Source organism: Mesitornis unicolor, unplaced genomic scaffold, assembly GCF_000695765.1.
Source record: "Mesitornis unicolor isolate BGI_N332 unplaced genomic scaffold, ASM69576v1 scaffold43696, whole genome shotgun sequence".
Classification (NCBI taxonomy): Eukaryota; Metazoa; Chordata; class Aves; order Mesitornithiformes; family Mesitornithidae; genus Mesitornis; species Mesitornis unicolor.
Genome location: NW_010192657.1, coordinates 49,620 through 72,422, shown reverse-complemented (window position 1 = coordinate 72,422; position 22,803 = coordinate 49,620). Strand labels below are relative to the sequence as shown.

Here is a 22,803-nt window from a genome sequence, read left to right as displayed (position 1 = left end):
CATGCAATTACAACCAAATAGGGTCCATAGGAGCTTACTTATATGTAGCAGGCAGAACATCTTCAACGCTTTGCATTGCTTCCTTGTTTACTTATTTATATTCAGACAAAGGAAGTGGTAAGGCTGACTAGCTGACAAGTTTTCTGAGAAGAGAGCATTTTGTATTAGAGGAAGCAGTATCTCTCTTGGATGTCCTAACAACGTAGTTCTGAATTAAAAAAAGCAAGACTTAAACAGAAGCTGGGTACTAAGCAAGGAATTACTGGGCACGCCGAAGGTGGTCACACACAGGAATATATGGCTGTTTTGTTGATGGTACTGCTATGAACGTTCTCTAACTGCTGAGAGGAGAAAACTTACAATGGATTTGAAAAACATTCCCTACCGTTCAGAAGTGGTTACATGGAACCCAGATGACTTAGCAGAATATTTTAGGACGGTAAGTTCAACTGGTTTTCATCTTTGTATGATGAAGAAACAAGCTACTCTAACAGTGTTTGTGCTAAATTTACGTATTTTTATAATGGGCAAAGCTTGCTGCAAAACTAAAAGCAGAGCACTGACAATTAAGAAACTGAGCTAAACTGGCCAGTGAAATCTACACATGAATCTTGAAAGTATTTGGTATAAGAGAAACTCATTGTTTTTCAGAGAAAATGTACCCTTTACTACAACAATTGTCGATATAACATATATTAAAAGCTGTAGACGACAGACTGTAACGTGTGAAGACTGCAAGCTGTCTGGGTCATCCTCAATGATTTTCAAAAGAGATTTTTTTTTTTTTTTCAAATTCCTCGGTGTTCACAAATAAGCCTCTGAATGTTTTTGCTAATCACAACCATGAGAACCCAGCCAGGAACTTAACGGTTGTGGATACACAGACTGCTAGTTTTTTCAGGCCTTTTGTCTTTTGGTTTGACTTCCCTGTTCTAAAACTTCTTGGGTAAAGGTCGTGGCTCAAGATTACTAGCTACCCCTTCTTTCCTGTCACTGTTACTTTTTCAAGCGTTATCTTCTCTGAGTAGCTAGGAACTCCTGTTTCTTTTGACATCTTTTTCACTGGTAAGAATCTAAAAATTTCATTTTGCAATGCAGAGGCATTTCCACACTGAAGAAATACTTTGAAAGGCAATGAAGGCATTCACTGCCAATATATACCCTCTGCACAGCAATGCTGACACCTTTGTAATTGAATGTGTAACTGAAATTTAACTGAATTTAACTCAATTTAGCTGAAATTTCATTTCTCTGAGTTCTCTGTAAATTGCTCATTTTTAAATCCACATCAGAGAGAGTGCCTGCCCCCTCTCCCTTGCAACTGATTATGTTCCTCCCAAAAAGGAGAACTGTCAGCCTGGAATTTAACATTCAGATCAATCAGAAGATCTGGGGAGACTTTCAAGCACGGCCAGCATAGCAGGTTAATTTTCAGGTGAGCTGTCAGGCTAGGCTTGTAACACCTGGAACAGTTTGGGCTTCATTTTGATATAATGCAAAATGTATTGTTTCAATGGCTCCTGTATCTTTATGAGAGGTTTCTTTGGGGACTTGAGGCGAGTTTGATACTAGAATGCAAAACTAGTTAATAATGACTAGCAGATCAAACACAAAGTCTGTGTCTACCAAATCTCCAGAGAAGTGAAACTGCCAACTACATGCAAACCTCTGATTTTAGAGTGCAGAGTTAGTGGCACAGGAAAGTGAAACAACGAATTGGAGATGGAACAGATGAGATCATTATCAACAGACAACTTCAGACAAATATGGAAACACATTACACCACTGGTGCATGATGGCTTGGATCACCATTTCCAAGAGACTAACAAGGGAAATGGCTTTCTGAAAGAGTTAATAATGAAATTCTTAACTGTGACAAAAGGATTAACTGTAAGTTCTATCATAACTGAACAGGCCTTGTTACATTAATTTTTGAGTTTTTGATCTAGATAAACCCCAGGATAGATATAACCTTGGCATTCCACTTTTGGGGAGGTGAATCAGGGCAAAAGCTGCTTAAAGTCAACTAAGAACTCTGTGTAAGACAATAATACCAGCCTAAATCAGCCAGCTCTGGGCAACTGTTTTAAGTGACCAGATCTTCTCACCAAATAAACTCATGCAATTTCCCTCACACATATCATTAAACAGTCAACTGTTATACCTTAGGACTGCTTTATTTTCACCTGACTAATATATTCTGCCTGCAGTCATATGTTCAAAGTCCACGATTCAGGTCCAAGAGGTATAAGCAATTCTTTTTCCTCCTAAAATGTGAAAATTCTGGGATGAATTTCAAAGGACAATCACATTCAAATCTCTCACCTGATACAAGGCAGTGGTAAGATTTTAGTCAATTAGTTGTTAGCTTACACCTTCATAGTAACAAAATTCAGCCATTACCCATCAGTAATTTATGTAACGCTACTGTGATGTATTCCTGGCACTTATGAAGCCCTCAGCTTCTATCAAATAAGGATTCTTCATACTTAAAAGAAACAACTTCTAACTTATGAGTCTAGGTGTGTTAACTTAAAGCCAATTTTAATTTAAAACATGCATTCAAAATAAGGAAGGACCAATGAAACCCAAACCTTCAAATGATTTCTAAAGACTTAAATGTGTTTTTTATTTTTATTTTTTAGAAAAAGTATGTTAATATTTGTACTATCCCTAGGGTTATTTTTAATAGCTTAAGAGCATTTTCTATCAATTACTTTAAGAATGAGATTAGATCTCAGTCATACTTATATGTACTACAAAGTACAGTAGGTGCTTACTGCTGCATCCAGACTTGTGCTGTTAACATCAAGACAGGATTCACTCTTGGAAACAACCGGTATTTACACTCTGTACAAGGCTCTTAATCTTTATTCTAAAATATTTAGCAGAGTTAGGTTTGTTTCTGCATATGAGTAACTGAAGGTGGCTCCTTAAACTGCTCTCAGCTGTTCATATGTTTTCAGGATCTGGTCTCAAATAACACTGTTACAAGATTACTCCTTGAAATGAATAAATAGAATAGCACTGAGAAAGGACATAAGATGTTCTTTGCAGCACAGGACCACTTTCATTCACTGAAGTTTCAGGCAGGACCAGAGCATTCTTCTGTCTTGAAGGCTCCAAAAAGTCACTGTTTGTCTGCTCTGTGGATTCCTTTTAGTATGGACTTGATCAACTTGAAACAGAAAAAATGCATTCTAGCCAGGTATCAGCTCTGTTCTCACATTATGCAGTTACTGTTCAAATAAAAAAGAACCAACTTAGGACACCCACTGGAAATATATACAAGTCATGTCTTGCTAAATGTGGCCAGGTTTTTGGTTTGCTTGTTGGGTTTTTTAATTATTTTTTATTTTGTTTTGGTTTTTTGGGGGGTTGGGTTTGTTTTGGTTTGGTTTTGTGTTTGTTTTGTTTTGTTCTGTTTTGTTTGGGGTTTTTTTTGTTTTTTTCCTAAGTCTCCCAAATTACTGTTAAATTTTTGCTTGGTAGGACCAGAAATTTTCTTTTCTTATGTAAATGATCAGCTTCTAAAATGCATGTCCTTGTCCCAGATGGTACTGTTAAACATAATATTGTGGAAAAGCTTTCCAAATAGTATAGATAATTTCCATGATTAACAAGTGACATTTCCATCAAGAAGAGGAAGCTTTTCAATCCCAACAATGAATTCAGGGACTGGGATCAGGGCTTCAGTATTCCAAGATACTAAGTTTTTTGCTGTAGTTCCTGTTTTCTGCAACTGTTCATCCCAGTCAGAATCACAACTATCCATTTTCCAAATATTTCTTCATGCCAGGCAACTGTGAGGTGCTTTTTAAATGTGAGGAATTATATGTTCCCAAATGGATGAAAATCCTCAAGTCCACTAAAGAATCTCTGTCTTAAAAATCAATGTTTACAGAACAAAATGAGCCATTTATGTGTTAGCATACAAAATGGGTAACTTGAAGCACCTACTTAGAGCTAGCCATAGTCCCAGTCTTAATTCTTATAATTAAGGTTGAAATAATAATGTTCATTTCCTTGACAGTTAAAGTATAAGGACTGTGAGAAAGTTGTGAGAAAGCACAGCATAAATGGACAACGTTTTTTGGTGAGTAGAGTTGTAAAACTCCTTACTGTCAAATTCCCATCAAGTGATTGTTTTGACTCCTCCTTAACTTGCATTGGCCAGTGCAAAGTACCCAGCTCGCAGATGGTTACTGAGGTATCAATATGAGAAGTAAATGCCTTTGGTAAAATCAGCCAGCCATCTTCCTTTAAAGATGGAATGCTGGGAAACCAAGCATGTTGTTTAAGGTCCATGTATTCTAGTATTTTTTAAACTGACAGGGAAGTTATAAGACCACAATCCTGTCTTGAATTCATCTCTTCCTTTATAGGAAGTGCTTGTTTTGAAATACAAACTACAGAAAACTCACATCTATTAATTGTCCTCTCCCACTAATAAGACCTGGGCCTGGCCTTCTAGTGTAATCACTATTTCATAACCCTTTAGGTAAATTAAATTTCTTCTGCATCAATACACAAGATCAGTGAACTTTAAGAGCATCGAAACTAGTAAGCAAGGTCCCACTGCATTTAAATCAACATTGCTCTGGGCTTTACCAACAACTTGGCTTAACTCTAGAAAAGCTGACAACTTCTACTGATATAGCTGCCATTTTCAGGTCTTAAATACACATCCATTAGGATGTGTGAGGGCTTTTATTACTTCATTTTACTTATCTTTTCCTTTATTTCCAAATATTACCTGTTCTAGTTTCCCCAAGAGTACTCACTTTGTTTACCTGTACAATTATAGTGGGGAAATTTATGCATATCTCTTCTAAAGCCGTCTTATTTTTTAGTTACTTGTTCTAATGTATCAAACCTTTTGACATTTCATTGAAATGCAACATAAAAATTTTCAAACCCCTTTTGTAGGAACAGGATATTACACCCCCTTCCTACTGGGTAGGGTCAAAATTATTCACTGTGTCACAGGATTCATCCTGCTAACCCCTAAGAGATTCTCCTTAGCTCAAGCACTAAGGATCTGTGTCTGGAGTGGGAGTTCTGGCTCTGGAAGCATTATGAAATCCTCAAGTTTGTGAGGTACAAATAACAAGAGCAATAACTGTGCGATTCCTCATTGATTTTTTGTAATTTGTTATTATTTCCAGAGTGTTTCTGTAAATGCATAGCTCAGAGTGCAGCATTTCTTTAGAAGCATCCTAGTAGATTCAAAGGATACTTTTCTATTAAGTAAGCAAGCAGCTGCTCAAATTTGCTGAGACTTTTTTAAAGCTTTTGACCTACTTGTCAATTGTATAACGCAAAAAAGGTTCGCCTGTTAAACAACAAAAAGAGACTTTAAGTGAAGTATTCTAGAGTACAATGCAACCTGGAAAAAAATTGCTTCTCTGTATGAATGGTGTTTCTAAGAAACACCTCTATGCAGTTTGTAAGTTATTGGAAACTGCCAAATTACATTAGCAGAGAAGAAACTGTTGAGACTGAATGTTTGTAGGGTTTGTATCTAGTGTCAGATCTATATGGTAAACCTGCAAAAATAAAGCTGTCATTCATCAGAATAGCATCCTAGTTTCAAAGTCACATTTCTGTATCTACTGGCTACTGCAAGGAAAGCTCACTCTCCTTCCCACCCCCATCCCAGTTTCTGGAAAGATTTTTGTGAGGCTGCCAAGGCTGCTCTGAAGTCCAAGGAAATTTCCAGCTACATCTCCACTAGAACATGTGATTTCACATATACTGGGATGTTACAGAGAAGGTTCTTAGCACAAAACTCTACTCCCGCAAGTGGTCCTCTGTTTTAAATGTACAGTTTTACCCTGAAACTTTGCAATCATGCACAACTTTACCTGATTTCACCATGCAGACATGAAGAGATTCAATATATCTGGTACGAGTTGGTTTAAGATTTTACTTGTCCTTACAGATCTTTTTAACAAGCTATCATTAAAACAGTCTAGCTACAGAAAAACTTCTCTTTGAAGTTAGATGTGATTATTTTGTTGAAGTCCTGTGTGTGAACAAATACACATGATGTTTATTAACCTCCTATCTAACAACATAAAGTAAAAAAAACAACACCCAGCAGAACAGAAAAAATATAGAGAGGATTTCTAATGGAAATGGGTTCACTTCTTTTATGAGCCATGAGATGGGCTGGCTGTTATCTTGCATTGCTTTTCTATGCACTTTATATTCCTATCAGTTGAAAAGTCATGCCCCATTTTTGAATATGCAAACTGTTGTAAGTCACAGGGTGTTCCATGAACAATTTTGTGATATCTAACACGTGTTTCCTTTTCAGAACATGTCTGAGAATGATATACAGAAATTTCCCAAACTCAGAGTGCCGTAAGTAAAGCCAAACCAATCTAACATTAAAAATTATCTTAGGTGGTCTGCAGTGACAACTCACAGGAAATATCAGGCAAATGATATGCAAGTGATTAGTTTGAGACCTGTTTATTGCAGTGAGAGAAAAAGAAACATGGTCCAAAATAAAGGGAGTGTTGTCATGACTACTTAAGCACAGTATCATAAGATATTATATCTTACATCTTATTATATCTTATAAGACAAAAAAATTGTCTGGGGAATGTTCAAAAGAACTTATCCATAAATTCTTTGACTGAGAGCAGCTACAGAAAGGTCAAACTTTTTCGCAAGTATTACCTTCAAAGTATGATTTAAATGCTTAAATGTTAACTTTAACTCAAAGGAAAAAAATGGCAGGCATGTACACAACAGATGAGGAATTCAAGTAACTTTCATCATGTGCTTTTCCTTTAGATAGGCATTAAAGATAAATCAGTCTGGAACATTTGATTCAGTGTTGAATAGTTTTCCTTAGCTCCTGTGGATTAGGCCTTGAAGGAGTTTTTAATTTATCCAAATAGCTTTCATAATTTCATAGAAGTTACTAAATGAAGAACAATAATCTCATTAAATCAATACTGAGTAACAGAGAAATTACCTTCTTCTAATATTTCATGGTGAAAAACAAAGGATTTCATTTTGTTGTGAGTTCTCTGGAACACATTTAAGCTGAAAGTTAGAATGTTCCTAGCCATGAGACACATGGAGCTCTTCATGGTCTTCTAAGCAACGGAAGGAGGAAAACAAAAAAGGATCTCACATTGCTCCAACGTGGCTGCTGCTCATGTCTCAGTTCCAGACTCACTCCCTTTATGCATATCTTGATTTTGCTACAGGAGATACATTCTGCTTCACCTTTTCTGGTCAATATCTGAACCATGATCTAAACACTGAAGTTAGTCTTTGCCACTCTTATTGTTTACTGTCTTGAGATAAGACATTTCCAAGTTTTCAGTAAGTCAAGGTGCTAATACAGGGTGTTGATCCCTTTGGCAATCTTCAGTGGCAGGTTGTTAGCAAAGCTGAGATTAGAAATTTTCAACCTTGGTCAGAAAACTTATGGCACGTCCTGTAGCAACTTCTTAATTATTTTTTTTTAATCCTTTCGCTTGTGAAAATTTCCAGTAATAAAAAGAGCATCATTGCACTAAAGCACATAATTGCATCTTCCAGTTCAAACATGGTAAGTGTGCTGAGTTCTGAATGGGACACATTCAGAGCCTACAGACGTGGCACAGTCTGAAAGTCGTACTACTTTCAGGAGAGCTAAAGTGCAAACTTAAAAATTAAGAAATCCACAATGCCGTTCTCTTTTAAAAGGGTATGCTCTGGGTAGAGGTGGATGCATGCGTACACATGCTCTCTCAGATGGGATGCTAAAGGTGGTTGAAAGGTTTAGCACATAACAGACACTCAGTCAGCTTTGAAGCCAACGTAACAGTATTGCATCTGCCCGGCAGACTTTTTTCAAAGGCCAAACCAAAGAGTTCATCACAAACTATGCTCCTGACAATGTTCAGTATGCAACTGTGCAGCTTCCTGGCTCTGGGGGACTTTGCCTTCCATCTCTTTCACCCATCTGAAGTCCTTTATCTCAATGCAAGTAGATGGATTCTACTCATGACAACACTATCTGCAGTTAAGCGAACAAAAGTCAGTTTTGGAGTACTGCTGTAGGGGTTGGTTGTGTGGGTTGTTGGTTTTGGGGTTGTTTTTTTTACTTCCTGCCAGTTTTAAGCTATGCTTCTGGTGGAGGAGGTAGAAAGAGAAGTCTGAGTAACATTTTCTGCAAGTGCTGTCGCCTTATCCTCTCCTAACATCCACTCCCACAACTCAGAAAGCAGTGTGGTTTTGGTACTTCCTTCCTCACAGACTCAGCTGCTCAGTGCACCGATCTTCTGCAATAACGTTGCTTGTAAAGTGTTACTATTCTAAACTGTACTTTCATCTAATAACCTCTCTGAGCCATTGGTTTGAAACATTTTAAATAAACTTGAAGTAAAGATTACACACTGTCTTTTAAGCAGCGAATTTTTATTTTTTTGGCAGCAAGATGAGCAACTTTTTCCTTTTTTTTTTTTCCTGAAAAAACAGTTGATGTAAATCCTTATAGCAGCCAACCCATGTTTAGTCCAGAAAGCTTCCAAACCCTCAGGTCTCATTCATACCCATGGAAGTCTGAACTAAAACAATTATTAGCTCTAAAACCAGTGATCTTAATTTTACTTCTTTAGCTGAAAAGAAACACATATCACAAAAGATCCTTCCTTTACCTCTTCTAAAACATAACCCACACACAACTTCCATAATCCATTTCTCAACTGAAGCGCTATTATCCGCAGTGCACAGCACTGTTCACCCCAGAACGTTTCCTGATGTTTCACATTAAATTTATTATTTACACAGCAACTTCCTTATCACCTACAGCAGAAGGAAATTGCATGTGCAGAAGAGCATTGACTGCATGGGAAAGAAGAAGAGCAAGAGGAGTGCTATGTCTATAACTTGGCTTTTTTCTTGCTTTATACAATTTGCTTGGGTAGCAATGTCAGATTTAGACAGCTGTAATCCTTCTTAAATTATTAACATTTTTGCATGTGCTTATTTCAAAAGAGACAAGTATGACAATATTTGCTGCAAAACAGGAAATTGCGAAGTACTGTCTTAAAAATGAAAAACTAAAAAATATTCTTCCTCTGCCTTTCAGTTTTCATACTTGGGTTCCTGAGTACATATCCTTAACTTCAAATTACTCAACTTCATCCTTTTCAGACAGCTTTTTCTCTGATACTTGCTGGCAGCCTGATTTGGCCCCATAGCACTTTCCATAATCAAACACAGCAACCCTATGCCTTGAATGTATCTTTTAATCTGAACTGCAGGAAGGTAAGTATTAGGAAAGAAGAAAGGGCAAGAAAAGAGATAGTTAACATAAGAGAAATATTTTTTGCATGGTTCAAGATTTAAAAAAATCCTAAGGTTTTGCTGGCTTTTTAAAATATTAGATTACTTGAAAGCTTGTCTTCCTCAAGTCCCAGCTCAGAAAAGCAGTTAGACATGAAAGAGATGCACAAATGAGGTCATCTGGAAAAAAAGTAGGGGATTATTATTGCTGAGTAGCAGAAAAAGACATGAAAGAAGAAGAAAAACAAAATACAGTGGTAACTGCCTGGCCATAAATAAAAAGGATTTTACAATGCTGATATAAATTTTGATTGAGCAGTTCTAAGATGTATGGAAAAGAATGCCGCACTGACACATCATAAAGCTCAGACTTTACAGAATTTAGAAGCTGAGGTAAACATCCATGTTGAGTTCCTGATTTTTTTTTCATACTTTTATTTCCGCAATTAATGTCTCTGATAGACATAAATAATACAAGCTAGAAGTAATATAGGATATTATTAACCAGATGTATGGAACCAATTTGCTTTGGTTGTCACAGGACTTTCTCAGTGGGATGTTCTTCAAAAAGAAATAATGAGAACTAAGAATTAGGCTGTGACTGATCATAAGCTTTCTTTGAAACAAAATAATCATAGAGGCAAACTCCATTACCAGCAGAGCAGAATTCTGTTGCTCTCAGTGTATGTAACTCTGTTCATCTCAGTAATGACTGTCCTGTAACCTCAGAGTTCTTCTCAGGGAGTCAGTAAATATAAAACCTCTCACTCCCAGGTGTCTGTGCTGGCTACAGATGCCAGCAATATTAGCAGCATAAATACATGCTCCTGACTGAAATTTTACTCAAGGTTGTTTTCTCCTTGTTTGTTACTCACCTTACTGCTACATACAAACTACGTGTGAGCAATGACAAACACGTCAACTTGGAAAAATCTCTCCAGACCTAAAGCTATAGTCTTCATAAGGTCCACGAGTATTTCTGTCCTCCTCTGCAAATGCGTTATAACTGGAACTAAATCACCCTTTTCACCTTCATTACTGGAGTAGCGATTCTGCGTTAGGCCTACCCTGGGGGCAGAGGAGACAAAAAGAACAGAGTGCACACACAGGGTACACTTTATCTCTGCTTTTGCAACCATCAACTTGGAAGAAGCTGTTTCCTGAACTGCTTTTTCCATGCAAAATAATACAATTGCAATCACCATTATTTAAAGCAGTGTTCTAGCGCGTGATGTCTTCGAAGGCTTGCTGGGTTTAATGTTTAATTTTAAACTTGATCCAACAATATGGGTTTTTATCTATGTGACAATAGTTTTCAGTTGGACATGCTCTAGTGCAACTTTGCAATAACATGATAAATTCAACATTCTTACCACATAGTTAACAAAAATTTTGAATTACCAGGTTTAATTTAGTAAATATTGAGGGAAAACAGCTAAGAAAATGACTGTTGAAAAGTTTCAAGTAGCTTTTTTAAAACTATTTTTTCTGTGTTTCTTTTAAATAGAATTGTAAGTAAATTAAGTCAAGAAATAAACAGAAATGAAGGACGGCTATCTTTCCTCCCGAAATGGTAAGTAAAACAATTCAGCTTTCATTTTGAAAGCTTTCAGATATGTCTTTTCTGGATTGTTATCTATTTGATCAATAATACCTGGGTCAGAGGAACAGCCTGGAAAATATATAAAATAAACCTCTGTTTTGTTACTGTTAGCTGTTAAGAATAGCAAAGCCTGAGCCACTGAACACCCTAGATACTTCTGTCTGGAACCAAGAAACATACAGATTTCATACAATTTTCCACCTGAGTAAATTAATCTTTAGGAATGCTATAAAGCCCAGGCATACATTATTGCATTAATAAATCATCATTAGTGCATTTCACAGACCTATACATCGTTACAGTTTTAATACTTTATGACTTATCATTGAATATAAAATTCTGGCAGTAGAAAAAGTAAAAATTGCAAGAACATTGCATGAGGAGAACAATTTATGTTCATATACAATGAAAATTAAGTCTAGTCTACATAACATGGTCTTACATCATCTGATAACACGATTTTACACTTTTGTGTTAACTGGAGTTCAAAACTAGAATTGAAATCCATAAAAATATTTATCAGCACCAGAAATATTTATGAACTTGGCTTTCAGCAGCTTGAATGGAATCAGTAAAGGAGGTTTCTGTTTTCAGAACTGGAGCCTCTGGTAAATTCATTTACAGAGTCCCCTTTGTCCTAAACACTCAGCCTCACTGACTTCAGTTTTTTTCAAGACAGTTTAGCTTACATTGGGATCTGCTGTGGAACATGAAGTAATGCGGTTTTGGCATTTTGGGCAGAGTTAAACTCATCTATGTAAACATTCTACTGTTAAAGCTAACCATTACCTTTATTCACAGTAGATTTTAGTATGCTTCAAACATTTAAGAATTGCAAACAGAAGGAATTTATTTGTTTGTGTCTTTGTTGTAGGGGCCAGACACAGAAATGTCCTGAAAATCCAGGTATGTGTCTACTGGCAGATACTCTCCAACAACAAAAAGTGTTTAAAAAAAGCCAAATTAATTCTTGGGGAGCAGAGTAAATGTGGGCTGTGGGGGTGGTACAGAACCCAAAACAACAAACAGGAAAAGATGAGACCACAAAGAAGTTGCAGAAAGAATAAAGTGTAGTTGCAGGAGAACAAGTAGGAAAAAATGTTTTTAAATAGAGAAGATGGTGAAAGCAAGAGCATTTACGTAAGCATCCCTAAACCACCTTTCTTTAACGTGGCATCGGTGCCTATGTATTTCTCTTCCAAAATCTCTGCCCCCTGCCCTACTCCTAGCAGCACCCTATATTAGAGGAGTAAGCTTCTAGATGTCTTCTGTGTTCGGAATTTTTATTTCATTTTATTAATAGGCCACGAGCACTTAAAACTTCTATAAGCTGTCATGTGCCTCCAGTCCTACTGAAATAAAAAACTTTTTGATATGAAAGCTAAGATAGTATTAAAGAAAGAGATCCATTGTCTGTGCTCATTCTGAAAGCGTTCTACTTCAAATTATATCTAAAACTAGAAGTGTAGGACAAACTTGAAGTGACAGAAGAGAAGTCTTCCCATACAAGGATAGCTATACTCTTAGTTATGAATCAGAATGTTAAAGTACCTTCCATGAACGCCTGTCTGCCTTTGAAAAACCTACTTTGTTCCCTTTACATAGTATTGTGGTTCAGAACTGATCTGAATTTGTTGTGTCCTTCTTGTCGAGTTACATCTTGATAGTTTAAAGTTGGACATGCTAAGAAGCCTGTGGTTATGCTTCTTTATGCAGGATACAATCAAGAAGATGGTGGCTGGTCTTCATTTGTGAGTATCGAGATTACCAAAACTGACTGGGGGGGTGGGTTACCTTGTCTATAAGGTCTATCATTTCTTGCATTATCTACTTTGGGCAGCACAGATGGAGTGAGCAATGGCAGGGAGTGTTAGCATGAGAAGAGAGAGAAGCAGGACCATGAACGGTTGGAGTAGCTGCACACAAATTTCTTCACTGAGAAAAGGGTCTTCCCCAGTAATGCAAGGCAGAGGTTCAGAATGGCAGTCCTATACCACTGGCTCAAGAAGAAGCTCCCAGCCTAGGACCAGGTCTCCCGAGAACCTTAGCTGAATTTTATGTACCTATTTAAAGCTCTTAAAAGTCGTGGCTAGTAAAGGAAAGGTTGCTATGTTATTCAATGGCAAATTCTTGCCATTATTTATTTTCTAGAGTTGTTTTGTTGAAGAATGTAATTTTTTGAAGTCAACTAGACTGCAAGATTTCCTTTTTTTGCCTTTTGGCATAGAAAATGCATAGGTAAACGTCATTAGATGAAGCATGCACAACTCAGCTAGCTAAATGAATAAACTGACCGATAGTTTATGAAGATCTCTTACATTGATCAGTGTCAATGGTTTGGGGTTTTCTGCAAAAAATGGAAAGGGATTTTTAAAACCCACTTGCTACTAAATTTGCAAGAGATTTGCTGCTATTTTAGGAGCACAAAAGGTAGAAATAAGCACCCATAGAGCAGCTGGGCTCTACGTCAATACAGAGCTAGTGTGGAACTTTCAGCCAAGACACCAATGACAAATTGACTGTTACTTTTCTTGTAAGCCTTGGCAGATTGCACAGAAGATGTATGCAATGACCGCTGCTGTATTTACACTGTGATCTTACTAGGGCCTGCAAATTGGATGAAGCTGCTTTGGTTCTGGTCAGCGGGGGACACCAAGACCCATATCAAAGCCCTCATTTTTTCTGAAGCATTTTTAAATAGTTGCAGGTTGTAGAGGACAAGCTATTAAGTGGGAATGAACAGGCATCAACTGCTGCTCCAATGTATTTCTAGGAAGCACCGAATTGTTTGCTAGTGCCTTGTTACCTAAAACAAAGGCACTGTGCGTTTCAATAAGCTATCACCTTATCTTAACCTTCCACTGCAGTTGCTGTTATAAAATTATGCTCATTTCCTTTCTTAAGCTGTATGCTATAATAAAACGCTGCCTCCTTTCCCTATTTTTTCTCAACAGAGAATTTTTTCACTCAAACTGGTTGTAAAAACTTGATATTCTCCAGAGAGAAAAATACCACAGTGAAAGGTGACAAGGAGATTGCACTGCCGTGTTTAATATCCTGTTACGGCTTCCACCTTTTATGTACATTTGACAGGATGAAGATGATGACTATGAAAGCCCTGATGATGACCAGGAAAAGGAAGATGAGGCTGACTATGAATCACCAACAGAAGAACCTGAGGAAGCAGAACATGACAGTGATGGCTATGAGCCACCTCCATCCAATAACGATGAAGCGCACCATAGTGTCATATTTCCTGCCAAGTCACTTACAAACAACACAGATTATATAGGTAATTTCTAAAAATTAAGTGTTACTAATAAATTGTAAATGATATTTTCACACATTATCAGCCACATTTTACGTGGCTGGTAATGGAATATAGAAGGTTTATCCTTGAAGTCATGGTTTAGTGACACAGACTTTACTGCATGTTGAAGGCTTTGTGACCTTTAAAGCTAAATTTTCTACTTCAGACAAGCTCTGTGGGATTAAAGATTACTTTTGTTTGATGTTTGTATTATTTGGCCTTGGTTTGAATCTGTGTGAAGTTAAACATACGTGCATACTGTATTAGCTTTAGCAGTGCAACCTTGAACAGAGTAAGTGGTCACAATGGTGGCAAAAAAACTTGTGAAAATTAGGAAAAGAGATCAGCTCTCACTGCCTGTCATGTTTTTATGACTGGTTATCAGCAGCCTGCAGCAATGAAGGCAAATACAGGAGCACAGCACTGCCATTTCGACTGGCTGGTGTTTCACAGTCACTGCCCCGCAGTGAATGAAAATAAACTGTGGGCCAACAGACTGGCAGATGCAGTCACCTCACCACCAAAGGGATGAACGAGCCTGTAACTGCCAAAACAACACTGATCATAAAGCAACTGTCCATTATATACTAAAACAATGTCTTCATGATGTTAACTTAAGTATGCAGGCTATTGCAAGAGCTCTTTTTTCATAAAGATCTAATGAGAATAAAATAACCAAACTCTTTATGTAGTTGTTTAGTTTGGGATTTTTGTTTTCTTTAGACAGACCTCCAACAACCAGATCATCACATCAGCCTCCAGTACCACCCCAGCGACCTGGCCCATCCCCAGTACCAGCCTCATTTGGGGGAAGAAGTGCTTCTGTATGTTTCTTTCTTCATATGTCATCTATTTCCTTTGCCAGTACCTTCTTAGAAGTCCAAGAAAGATTTTCAGCCATCAAAATAGATCTGAACTTTGTTACAAGGTGGCCACTTTTCATGGAACAATTAAATCTGATGAGACAAACATATTATCTGACATTACTTGGCTGTTTCTTACACTGCAAATTTGTGCCCAGCTGTGAATGCCTCTCCCATATAAATTATAGAATTGTAACAGATCCCTTTTTGTTTCCTTAATGATATTTTTAAAAAGAAAAAAGGCCAAGTTTTTCCAAGCTATAGTTCTACCAACTGTCCAATTGAATTAAGACCACATAAAATAATAAGGGACTGTATAATGAGAACCCTGATGACCCAGATTTTTTTCCTTTTTTTTGGTCCTGTGAACACTTCAAAACTGAAAGCTATTGTGCAGTTTGCAACTGCCACTATAGGTTCACTGTATACCAGAACAGATGTACCCTAGACCTGCCCATGTAAAGGTAATTTTAGGATATCATAGAGGGCTTTTGGTCTGACCCAGTGTCATAGTTCATGTAAATAGAACACAGCGGATTCTTATGTGTCATGAGTTCTCAAGACTGCTGTCCTAAATTGCTGTTTTATTGTTTTTTGGAGTAAGAATAAATATTGAAAGGTATTTGTCTGGAGAAATCTAGGTTTAGATGCAGACATCTTCTGCAGCTGCTGACAACACAATGCTGTTTGACCCCAGCTCTCCAAGTAACAAAGAGCATCCCTTTCTCCTCCTGCCTCAGTCAGCAACAGTCAGTAACACAGACCTCATATTTCTCAACTTCAAATTTACATCCACTAATTTCAATACCAGTTTTCAAAACTAACACCTGCTGCATTGAAGGGGCAAAGATAAAACAGCATTGTTGAAGCTCCTGTTTCTTTTCTTTTACAACACTTATGCTCTCCCCAAAGATCCCACCGGTGTATTCCTTGTGAGGCGAAACAGATGGAGGCAATTCTGCATCTAAAAGAATCCCTCAGGAGCATTAATGGCTCCCATCCTTCCTGCACTGAGCAGAGACCTATTCCTTGTGCTGTAGTAGAGACAAAGATCAGCAGATGTGGTGTGGTGGCGTTAATACACTAAAACTAAAACAGAAGGATGAAGACACACTTTAACCACATGTAAAATATTTGTTTCAGCTGCCGGCTTTTCCTCCTCCACCAAGCAACAACGACTTGAGTAGAGACAGAAATATCAAGCCTTTGAAACGTAAGTGCAGACGGTGTTCTCTTTGTAAAGCTTTTCTCACAGGCTATACAGCACTTCACTTTTGCCTGTGTCTCCTCAGTTCCACTCTCTTCTACTAGTTATACAGATGCCTCACTTGTTATTCTAAGAGCTAACAGCAGTTCACAGCTATGCAATATAAAGGTATACTGACCTATACCAGCAAATTATCTTACACGGCTTTTGTGTTTAGCCCCTGCTCCTTCTATAGATAGAAGCACAAAACCCTCACTGGATCGCCTTGCTCCACCATTTGAAAGAGAAAGCCCAGTACCAGGTCAGTATGTGCTTATGCTAATAGCAGTGGGTGTTTTTTAATTATTCAAAATTATCAGTTTGAATATCATTCATGCAAAAGAGCAAGGCTCATCTAGACATACCGTAATCCAATCACATATAAGGTGATCTGGTTATGAATAAATAATGTGACTATTACTTATAAAGTGAGAGATATTGAATCTAGAAGGTAGCAACACTAGATCAGGAGTAGTTCAACAGAAATATATTGAGATCCCTGTGCAGTAAAGGTTTGATGTAACATTTAAATGAATGTACAAGGGAATATTTAGTAGGTTAAAACAGGAAATAACTTTTGCATACAAAACTGATGAAACTCTGCATACACTACTATACGTAATCATAGAATCACAGAATGGTTTGGGTTGGAAGGGACCTCAAAGCTCGCCCAGTCCAACCCCTGCCATGGGCAGGGACACCTCCACCAGCCCAGGCTGCTCCAGGCCCCGTCCAACCTGGCCTTGGACACTTCCAGGAGGGGGCATCCACAACTTCCCTGGGCAGCCTGTGCCAGTGTCTCACCACCCTCACAGTGAAGAAGTAATTTGGCAACCAGACTTAAAAGAATGCTGAGAACTGAAAAAACACAGGAAAAAAAATGACATTTGTTTTAGACTTGAAAACTGTATTTTATAGGGAATCTAAAGAGACTAATTTGTGATTTTTATTCATTGTCTAAACACTTTCATCTGGTACCTAGTGACATGAAAGTATCCAGTAATTCAATGTTTGATCAAAGAAAACATGATGTAAAACATGCCACTTTGAAAATGTTTAAATTTTCCTTTAATAAGATACTGCAATTTTCCAATCTCTTGCAAATCCAAAATATTTTTTTCTGGCTTACATCTCAGGAGGCCAAGTGCTTCAATCTGCAAACCTAACTTTCCCTGATAGTCAAAACTTGTTTTTTCACAAAAAGTTGAATTAAATATTTTAATTTTTTTTTTTCTAAATGTAAACTTTTACTATTTTCAGGGAGGAAGCCAGGCTTGCCTGAAAAGGTAAGGTCTTTTTTCTTTGGTGCTTATTGATGTTTTTCACGTATTTTGATACACTTACACATTCTCCTAACTATTCCTTGTTGTTTTACAGCCTCTGACTACCCAGCTAAGGTAAGAATTTTGCCTCTGGAAATGAGACTTTCAATGCCACTATTACCCAGCTATCTCATAGTAAGCAGTTTTTTTGCCTTTAATTCATCATCTTGCTCCTGCTTTAGATACCTGGGGGAACAACTAGCAATGATGCCAAAACCTCCTGTCCCACCAAGCGACAGATATGAAAGAGGCAATCCAGCTCCTCTAAGAAAGCCAACCCCTGTAAAGTAAGTGTTCATTTTATTGAAATTTAATGAAAGTATAGATTAAATTTAACAAAAATACAGATAAGCAACACAGCATAGTATAATTTACTGCTGGTAGTGTCTGCAGATATCAGCGTTTTGCTTTATGAATATGCAGGGGATGTGCTGTAAGCTACAGAAAAGTGTGAATGCAAAAAAAGGTCTCTCTCCAGTTGTATCTCAAGCAGCCATTATGACTCACAAAGTTGTGCAAAGAAATAATATGATCCACGTTTTTCCACCAGATCAAGTTCTTGCTGTAGGGAATATTCTGTCATGACTCCTATTGCTGGGCATTTTTTCAGGATGTTAACCATTGATTTTATAGTCTGCAAAACTCAGTAATAGCAAATAGCATTCTTTAGCAGAACTAGATCGTTCTCTAGCGTTTTCTAGATAACTTATGGGCTGAACAGTGTAGCTGATCTTAAAACAAAATAAGAAATTAATCAAGATTTGCTAATCAGCCAGGATGATTTAGCAGAGAAACAAAGACTGGAAGGCTTATCATGTGCTCTAGCAGTGTTGCAATGTTTCATCATTGTGAAAACTTGTTTTAAGCGCTAACCTTATGATTAATTAATCAATTTCCTTGTTGATATAATCAAGATGGGCTAAGGACTAGCATAATGTCTTAAATTATGGCTGAAAATTGGAATCTTCGATATTTCTATGAGGAAAAAAATGTTTCTGCATTCATTGGGTCTGTAAAACTTCCTATAAATTCATGTCTCAGTTGAAAATATGGCCTAATGCACACAAAGTGAATATGTAATATTCCATCTATGATTCACGTTTTGGTTTTTTTTCTGTTTCATTTCAGGCAGGGTTGGTCATCACACAAAAAAACCGAAGTAAGTTTAGACTCAAAGCAAATATTTAAAGGTATAGGGGCTACAATAAAATGAAGTACCTGTATAAACTAGTAATTCTGGAACAGGTAAACTTGTTTCTTTTATCAGTCATAATGAACACTAATGATCTTTCATAGCACATGGTTTCTTTTTAAATAGTTCTTCTATGTCAACCTCAGTTTATTCCCCAAGTGCTTCATCTTAGATAACAGGACGAATGAGGCCAGAATTTTTTTATGACATGGGAGAAGTGATTTTGCTTACACTGGGTTTCAGTTTTTGGAGGTCTTTTTCAGCTTAAGCTGACCTAAGGATTTCACTTTCAGATAATGCTGAGAGCCTACACTTACTGAAGGAATGAGGGAAGTTTACATCTTCTGAGAGTTTCTGACTACTTTGGGTCAAGATCCATTATGAGACATCTACCTTATTTGTAAATAACAGCTGCACCTTAACACAGGAACTTTAAAAATTATTTAGCGTTGCATGAAGACAAAAATCCCAGCATTGTAGATGAAAGTGACAATATAGATATTAAAGTCCTTGTATACTCAAAATTCACCAACTTCCACGTTTTTGTTTTGTAAAATATTCCTAAGAACTGTGCTATAAGTTGCTAATGCTTGCTCTCTTTTGACTCCCCAGGAAGAAGAAGACAGTAAGTATTTCTACAGTGATTTTTAAACCTCGAAGTCTGCCTTTGTCTTAGTTCTAAAAAAAATAAACCAATACGTTCTCAGAGTTGTTTCTTTAGAGCCATTTCAAAAAGTCAGGTGGTATCTTGACAGGTCGTAGAATGCTTACAATGTACCTCATGCAGACTCATGTATCAAAGCAACAAAACACAGGAAATCAGTACCTAATAGCTTCCTACAGTCACCCAGTTACAAGACAGCAGGATTTCTTATTTTGAAACACATTACGTTTTAGTTATATGCAATCTGCACAGAGCATCTAACAGCTAGGCATGTAAACCTGGTATCCTCCCAGCTTTCAACCAGACCCTGCTGGTACTAGTCTTCTGTGTAATGTTCTTTACTCTAAAGAACAGAAGCAGAACTTGTTTCACATAGTAACAGTACTTATAAATTACTTCAGAATCCTGGTTCCTTAAATTAAGTAAGTTGGTAAAGTGACACTGTAAGAGAAGTAGAACCTTTGGCCAAGTCTCCACAAATTATCACTGCCTCTAAGACTCCATAAAGTACAGGGCTATTGAAGCTGCGCAAAGCACAGTTAAGCTGTTCCCCTCGCCAGCAGTTGAAGTCTGGGGACACTGAAGAAAGAAAATATTTTCTTTTATGCTACTGATGATGATGATATGGGATAAATCTCACAAAGGAATGAAGTTCAAAAAGGTAACCTCAAATACACTACTCAGAAGCAATGTAATAGAGAACACATGGTTTCCTACCACCATCAGCTCTACTACCGTTAAAGCCTGTTCCAGTTTATTTTTAATTCTAAAGTTCTCAGTTGACCATATGATTTTACAACCTGTAACTAACACATCAAGCACTTTTAATAGAAGTTTGCTCCATTATGTTTAACTAATTAACCGCAATGTGGCAATGTGACAGCATGTCTTCATTCTACCTCATTTAGGAATGTCTCACATCAGTTTCAAGTGTCCCTCTCTTCTTCTCCACAGCTGCACCCCAAAGACCAGTGCCACAGCTGTGTTTGCCCTCGTACAGCTCCAATACATTTCCATCCAAATCTGTCAAGCCTCCACCTAAGCCAGGATCCAACAGTATGCCTGGTGCAGAAAGGTTTGTTTCACCCACTGCTGTGTCATTCCTTTTGAATCTCAATCTCTTTGCAATTTAGCAAATAATAGCATATACGTGGCTACAGGGTTCTCAGGCAAACACAAGGTAACTACTTTAATTAGCCCATTATTTTTCAGGCTATACCCTTGCCTCCACTACATGCTAATTTGTGTTGTTCCTACTATCCAGGAGAATTCTTAATAGAATTGAAGCTCTGTATTCAGTAAAGCAGATAGTGTACATCAGGCAACAAGTGCCTCCATTCTTGAGACGCCTCTCCCTGCCCGCAGGATCTGTAAGAATGACAAGACCTTTTAAGAAGGAATCATCTTTTATAAAACTTTGCAGGATGTAGGTCAAAAAGGTCCTTTAAAAGGATTCTGCACACTCTAGAATCCCAAGTGCTAGAGCTGCGACTACTAAACGCCTTAAAACTAAAAAATCCCCACAACCTTAGTTGAATCTGAAAGAATTTTGCCATCCTTTTACTAAATTTTACTCCTATTTAAAATTGTGAACCTTGTTACAACTATGATTTCTAAACATTAGATTATTACGTCTTCATTTGCCAGATGGAAGATCCATTAATTAAATTGTGATTTCTGATGCAGCATGCAACCAACATAGCCTTTGATGAGTTAGAGTGGGCTCCTTGAGTCTAAGTCTGAAGTAAATTTTCTAATCTCTGTATTTTTTTAATGGCTCTTTGATTAATTCCTCCCGTTCTCTGGAGCTGCTGACACGCAAGCAGAACTAATACTGCAGTAGCAATGTCAAGGTCATATGCAAATAAAAACGATTCCTATGATGAACATTTCTGCTTATATTCAAAGAGTATCGCTGGATTCTGCTATAGCAGTGGCCCCCATTTGGCTGATTCTCTGCCATGAATAGGCAAGTCATGATGGGGTGGTTTTGCCAACCATAGTTAATATTCATTCCAAAGCTTTTTGTACAGTTCATTTAAGCAGAAGAGAAATATGAACTGTAAAGGAAAAGCGTGCAGGCAGTTTGTTCCCAATTAGGTGAAGAAAAAAAAAATATAAAAAAATTGAAGATAAGGACTTTTCATTTTAAGCAGTTTTGGATGTGGGTTCTGGGATCAGGCCATAAAAGAAAATTGCAGATTTTCTAACAGAAAGCAAAAAATTACACAGGAGGGAAAGTAAACTAAACACAAGCACGTGACAGTGTGATGGTGCTGTGAATATGAGCTCTGGGCCACTGTCAGCTCATAGCTCACAGGCTGACAGAATTGTTGAGGTTGGCAGGGAGCTGTAGAAGCCATCTGGTCCAATCCCCCTGCTCAAGCAGGGTCACCTAGAGCAGGCTGCCCAGCACCATGTCCAGTTGGCTTTTGAATATCTCCAAGAACAGAGACTCCACAACCCTTCTCAGCAACTTGCTCCAACACTCAGTTGCCCTGACAGTAAAAAAGTGTTTCCTGATGGAATGGATGAGGGAGCCTCCTGTGTTTCAGTTTGCACCTTGCTGCCTCCGGTCCTGTCACTGGGCACCACTGAAAAGAGCCTTGCTCTCCCTTCAGGTATTTATTTACATTAACAAGGTCTCTCCTGAGCCTTCTCTTTTCCAGGCTAGACAGTCGCAGCTCCTTCTGCCTTTCCTCATATGTGAGGTACTCCAGTCCCTTATCTTGTTAGTGGCCCTTCACTGGACTCTTTCCTGTAGTTCCACATCCATGTTTGCAACATTAGTGATGAGAAACTGCATTTTCATCAACAGTGTTAAAGAAGCCACAAGAAAAATGACTTTGTAATTTGAACCTCACAGAAAGAAACATTTAGCAAGCTGCTGCCTGTGCTTCCTGCTTTAGGGGGATAAAGTAGTCATTCCCTGTGAAAACTCAACAAGCTGAAGCTGCTTCTGCATTGATCTCAATACAGAACTCTCGGTGGCCCATTACTGATTCCCTCTGCCTCATTCCCAGATACTGAGCTTCAAGGAAACTTAATGGTGGATCTACTTACATAAAAAGAAGGGAAAAAAAAAGAGAGGTGAATACCCTTATCCTGCATAGCGCTCAAGAGGATCCTGCATTCTATAAAACAGGCACAAAGTCCAGATCAATTCTTTAGAGCACAGAAATGTTGTACAGCAATGTCATATCTATACTGACTACTTTTTTTTTTATTTTAAACAGTGCTAGAAACCTGCAAGGTTTGTCGTCAAGTGGCTCACTACCACCACGTTTACATCTAGGTTTGTATCCT

General features: G+C 37.7%; 1 protein-coding gene across 1 annotated transcript in view; it reads left to right on the top strand.

The window, feature by feature from the left end:
* The first annotated feature begins 361 nt into the window (after nucleotides 1-361).
* LCP2 (lymphocyte cytosolic protein 2 (SH2 domain containing leukocyte protein of 76kDa)) overlaps nucleotides 362-22,803 on the top strand; it is a 26,625-nt gene continuing 4,183 nt past the window's right edge. Inside the window, exons 1-17 of the mRNA XM_010187166.1 lie at nucleotides 362-439; nucleotides 4,034-4,096; nucleotides 6,323-6,369; nucleotides 10,805-10,870; nucleotides 11,775-11,806; nucleotides 12,617-12,651; nucleotides 13,994-14,192; nucleotides 14,934-15,034; nucleotides 16,217-16,286; nucleotides 16,498-16,581; nucleotides 17,580-17,605; nucleotides 17,697-17,716; nucleotides 17,824-17,928; nucleotides 18,770-18,800; nucleotides 19,446-19,458; nucleotides 20,452-20,572; nucleotides 22,734-22,792. Of these exons, the coding sequence (XP_010185468.1) occupies nucleotides 362-439; nucleotides 4,034-4,096; nucleotides 6,323-6,369; nucleotides 10,805-10,870; nucleotides 11,775-11,806; nucleotides 12,617-12,651; nucleotides 13,994-14,192; nucleotides 14,934-15,034; nucleotides 16,217-16,286; nucleotides 16,498-16,581; nucleotides 17,580-17,605; nucleotides 17,697-17,716; nucleotides 17,824-17,928; nucleotides 18,770-18,800; nucleotides 19,446-19,458; nucleotides 20,452-20,572; nucleotides 22,734-22,792 (1,150 nt within the window). The remainder of the gene's footprint in view (nucleotides 440-4,033; nucleotides 4,097-6,322; nucleotides 6,370-10,804; nucleotides 10,871-11,774; nucleotides 11,807-12,616; nucleotides 12,652-13,993; nucleotides 14,193-14,933; nucleotides 15,035-16,216; nucleotides 16,287-16,497; nucleotides 16,582-17,579; nucleotides 17,606-17,696; nucleotides 17,717-17,823; nucleotides 17,929-18,769; nucleotides 18,801-19,445; nucleotides 19,459-20,451; nucleotides 20,573-22,733; nucleotides 22,793-22,803) is intronic.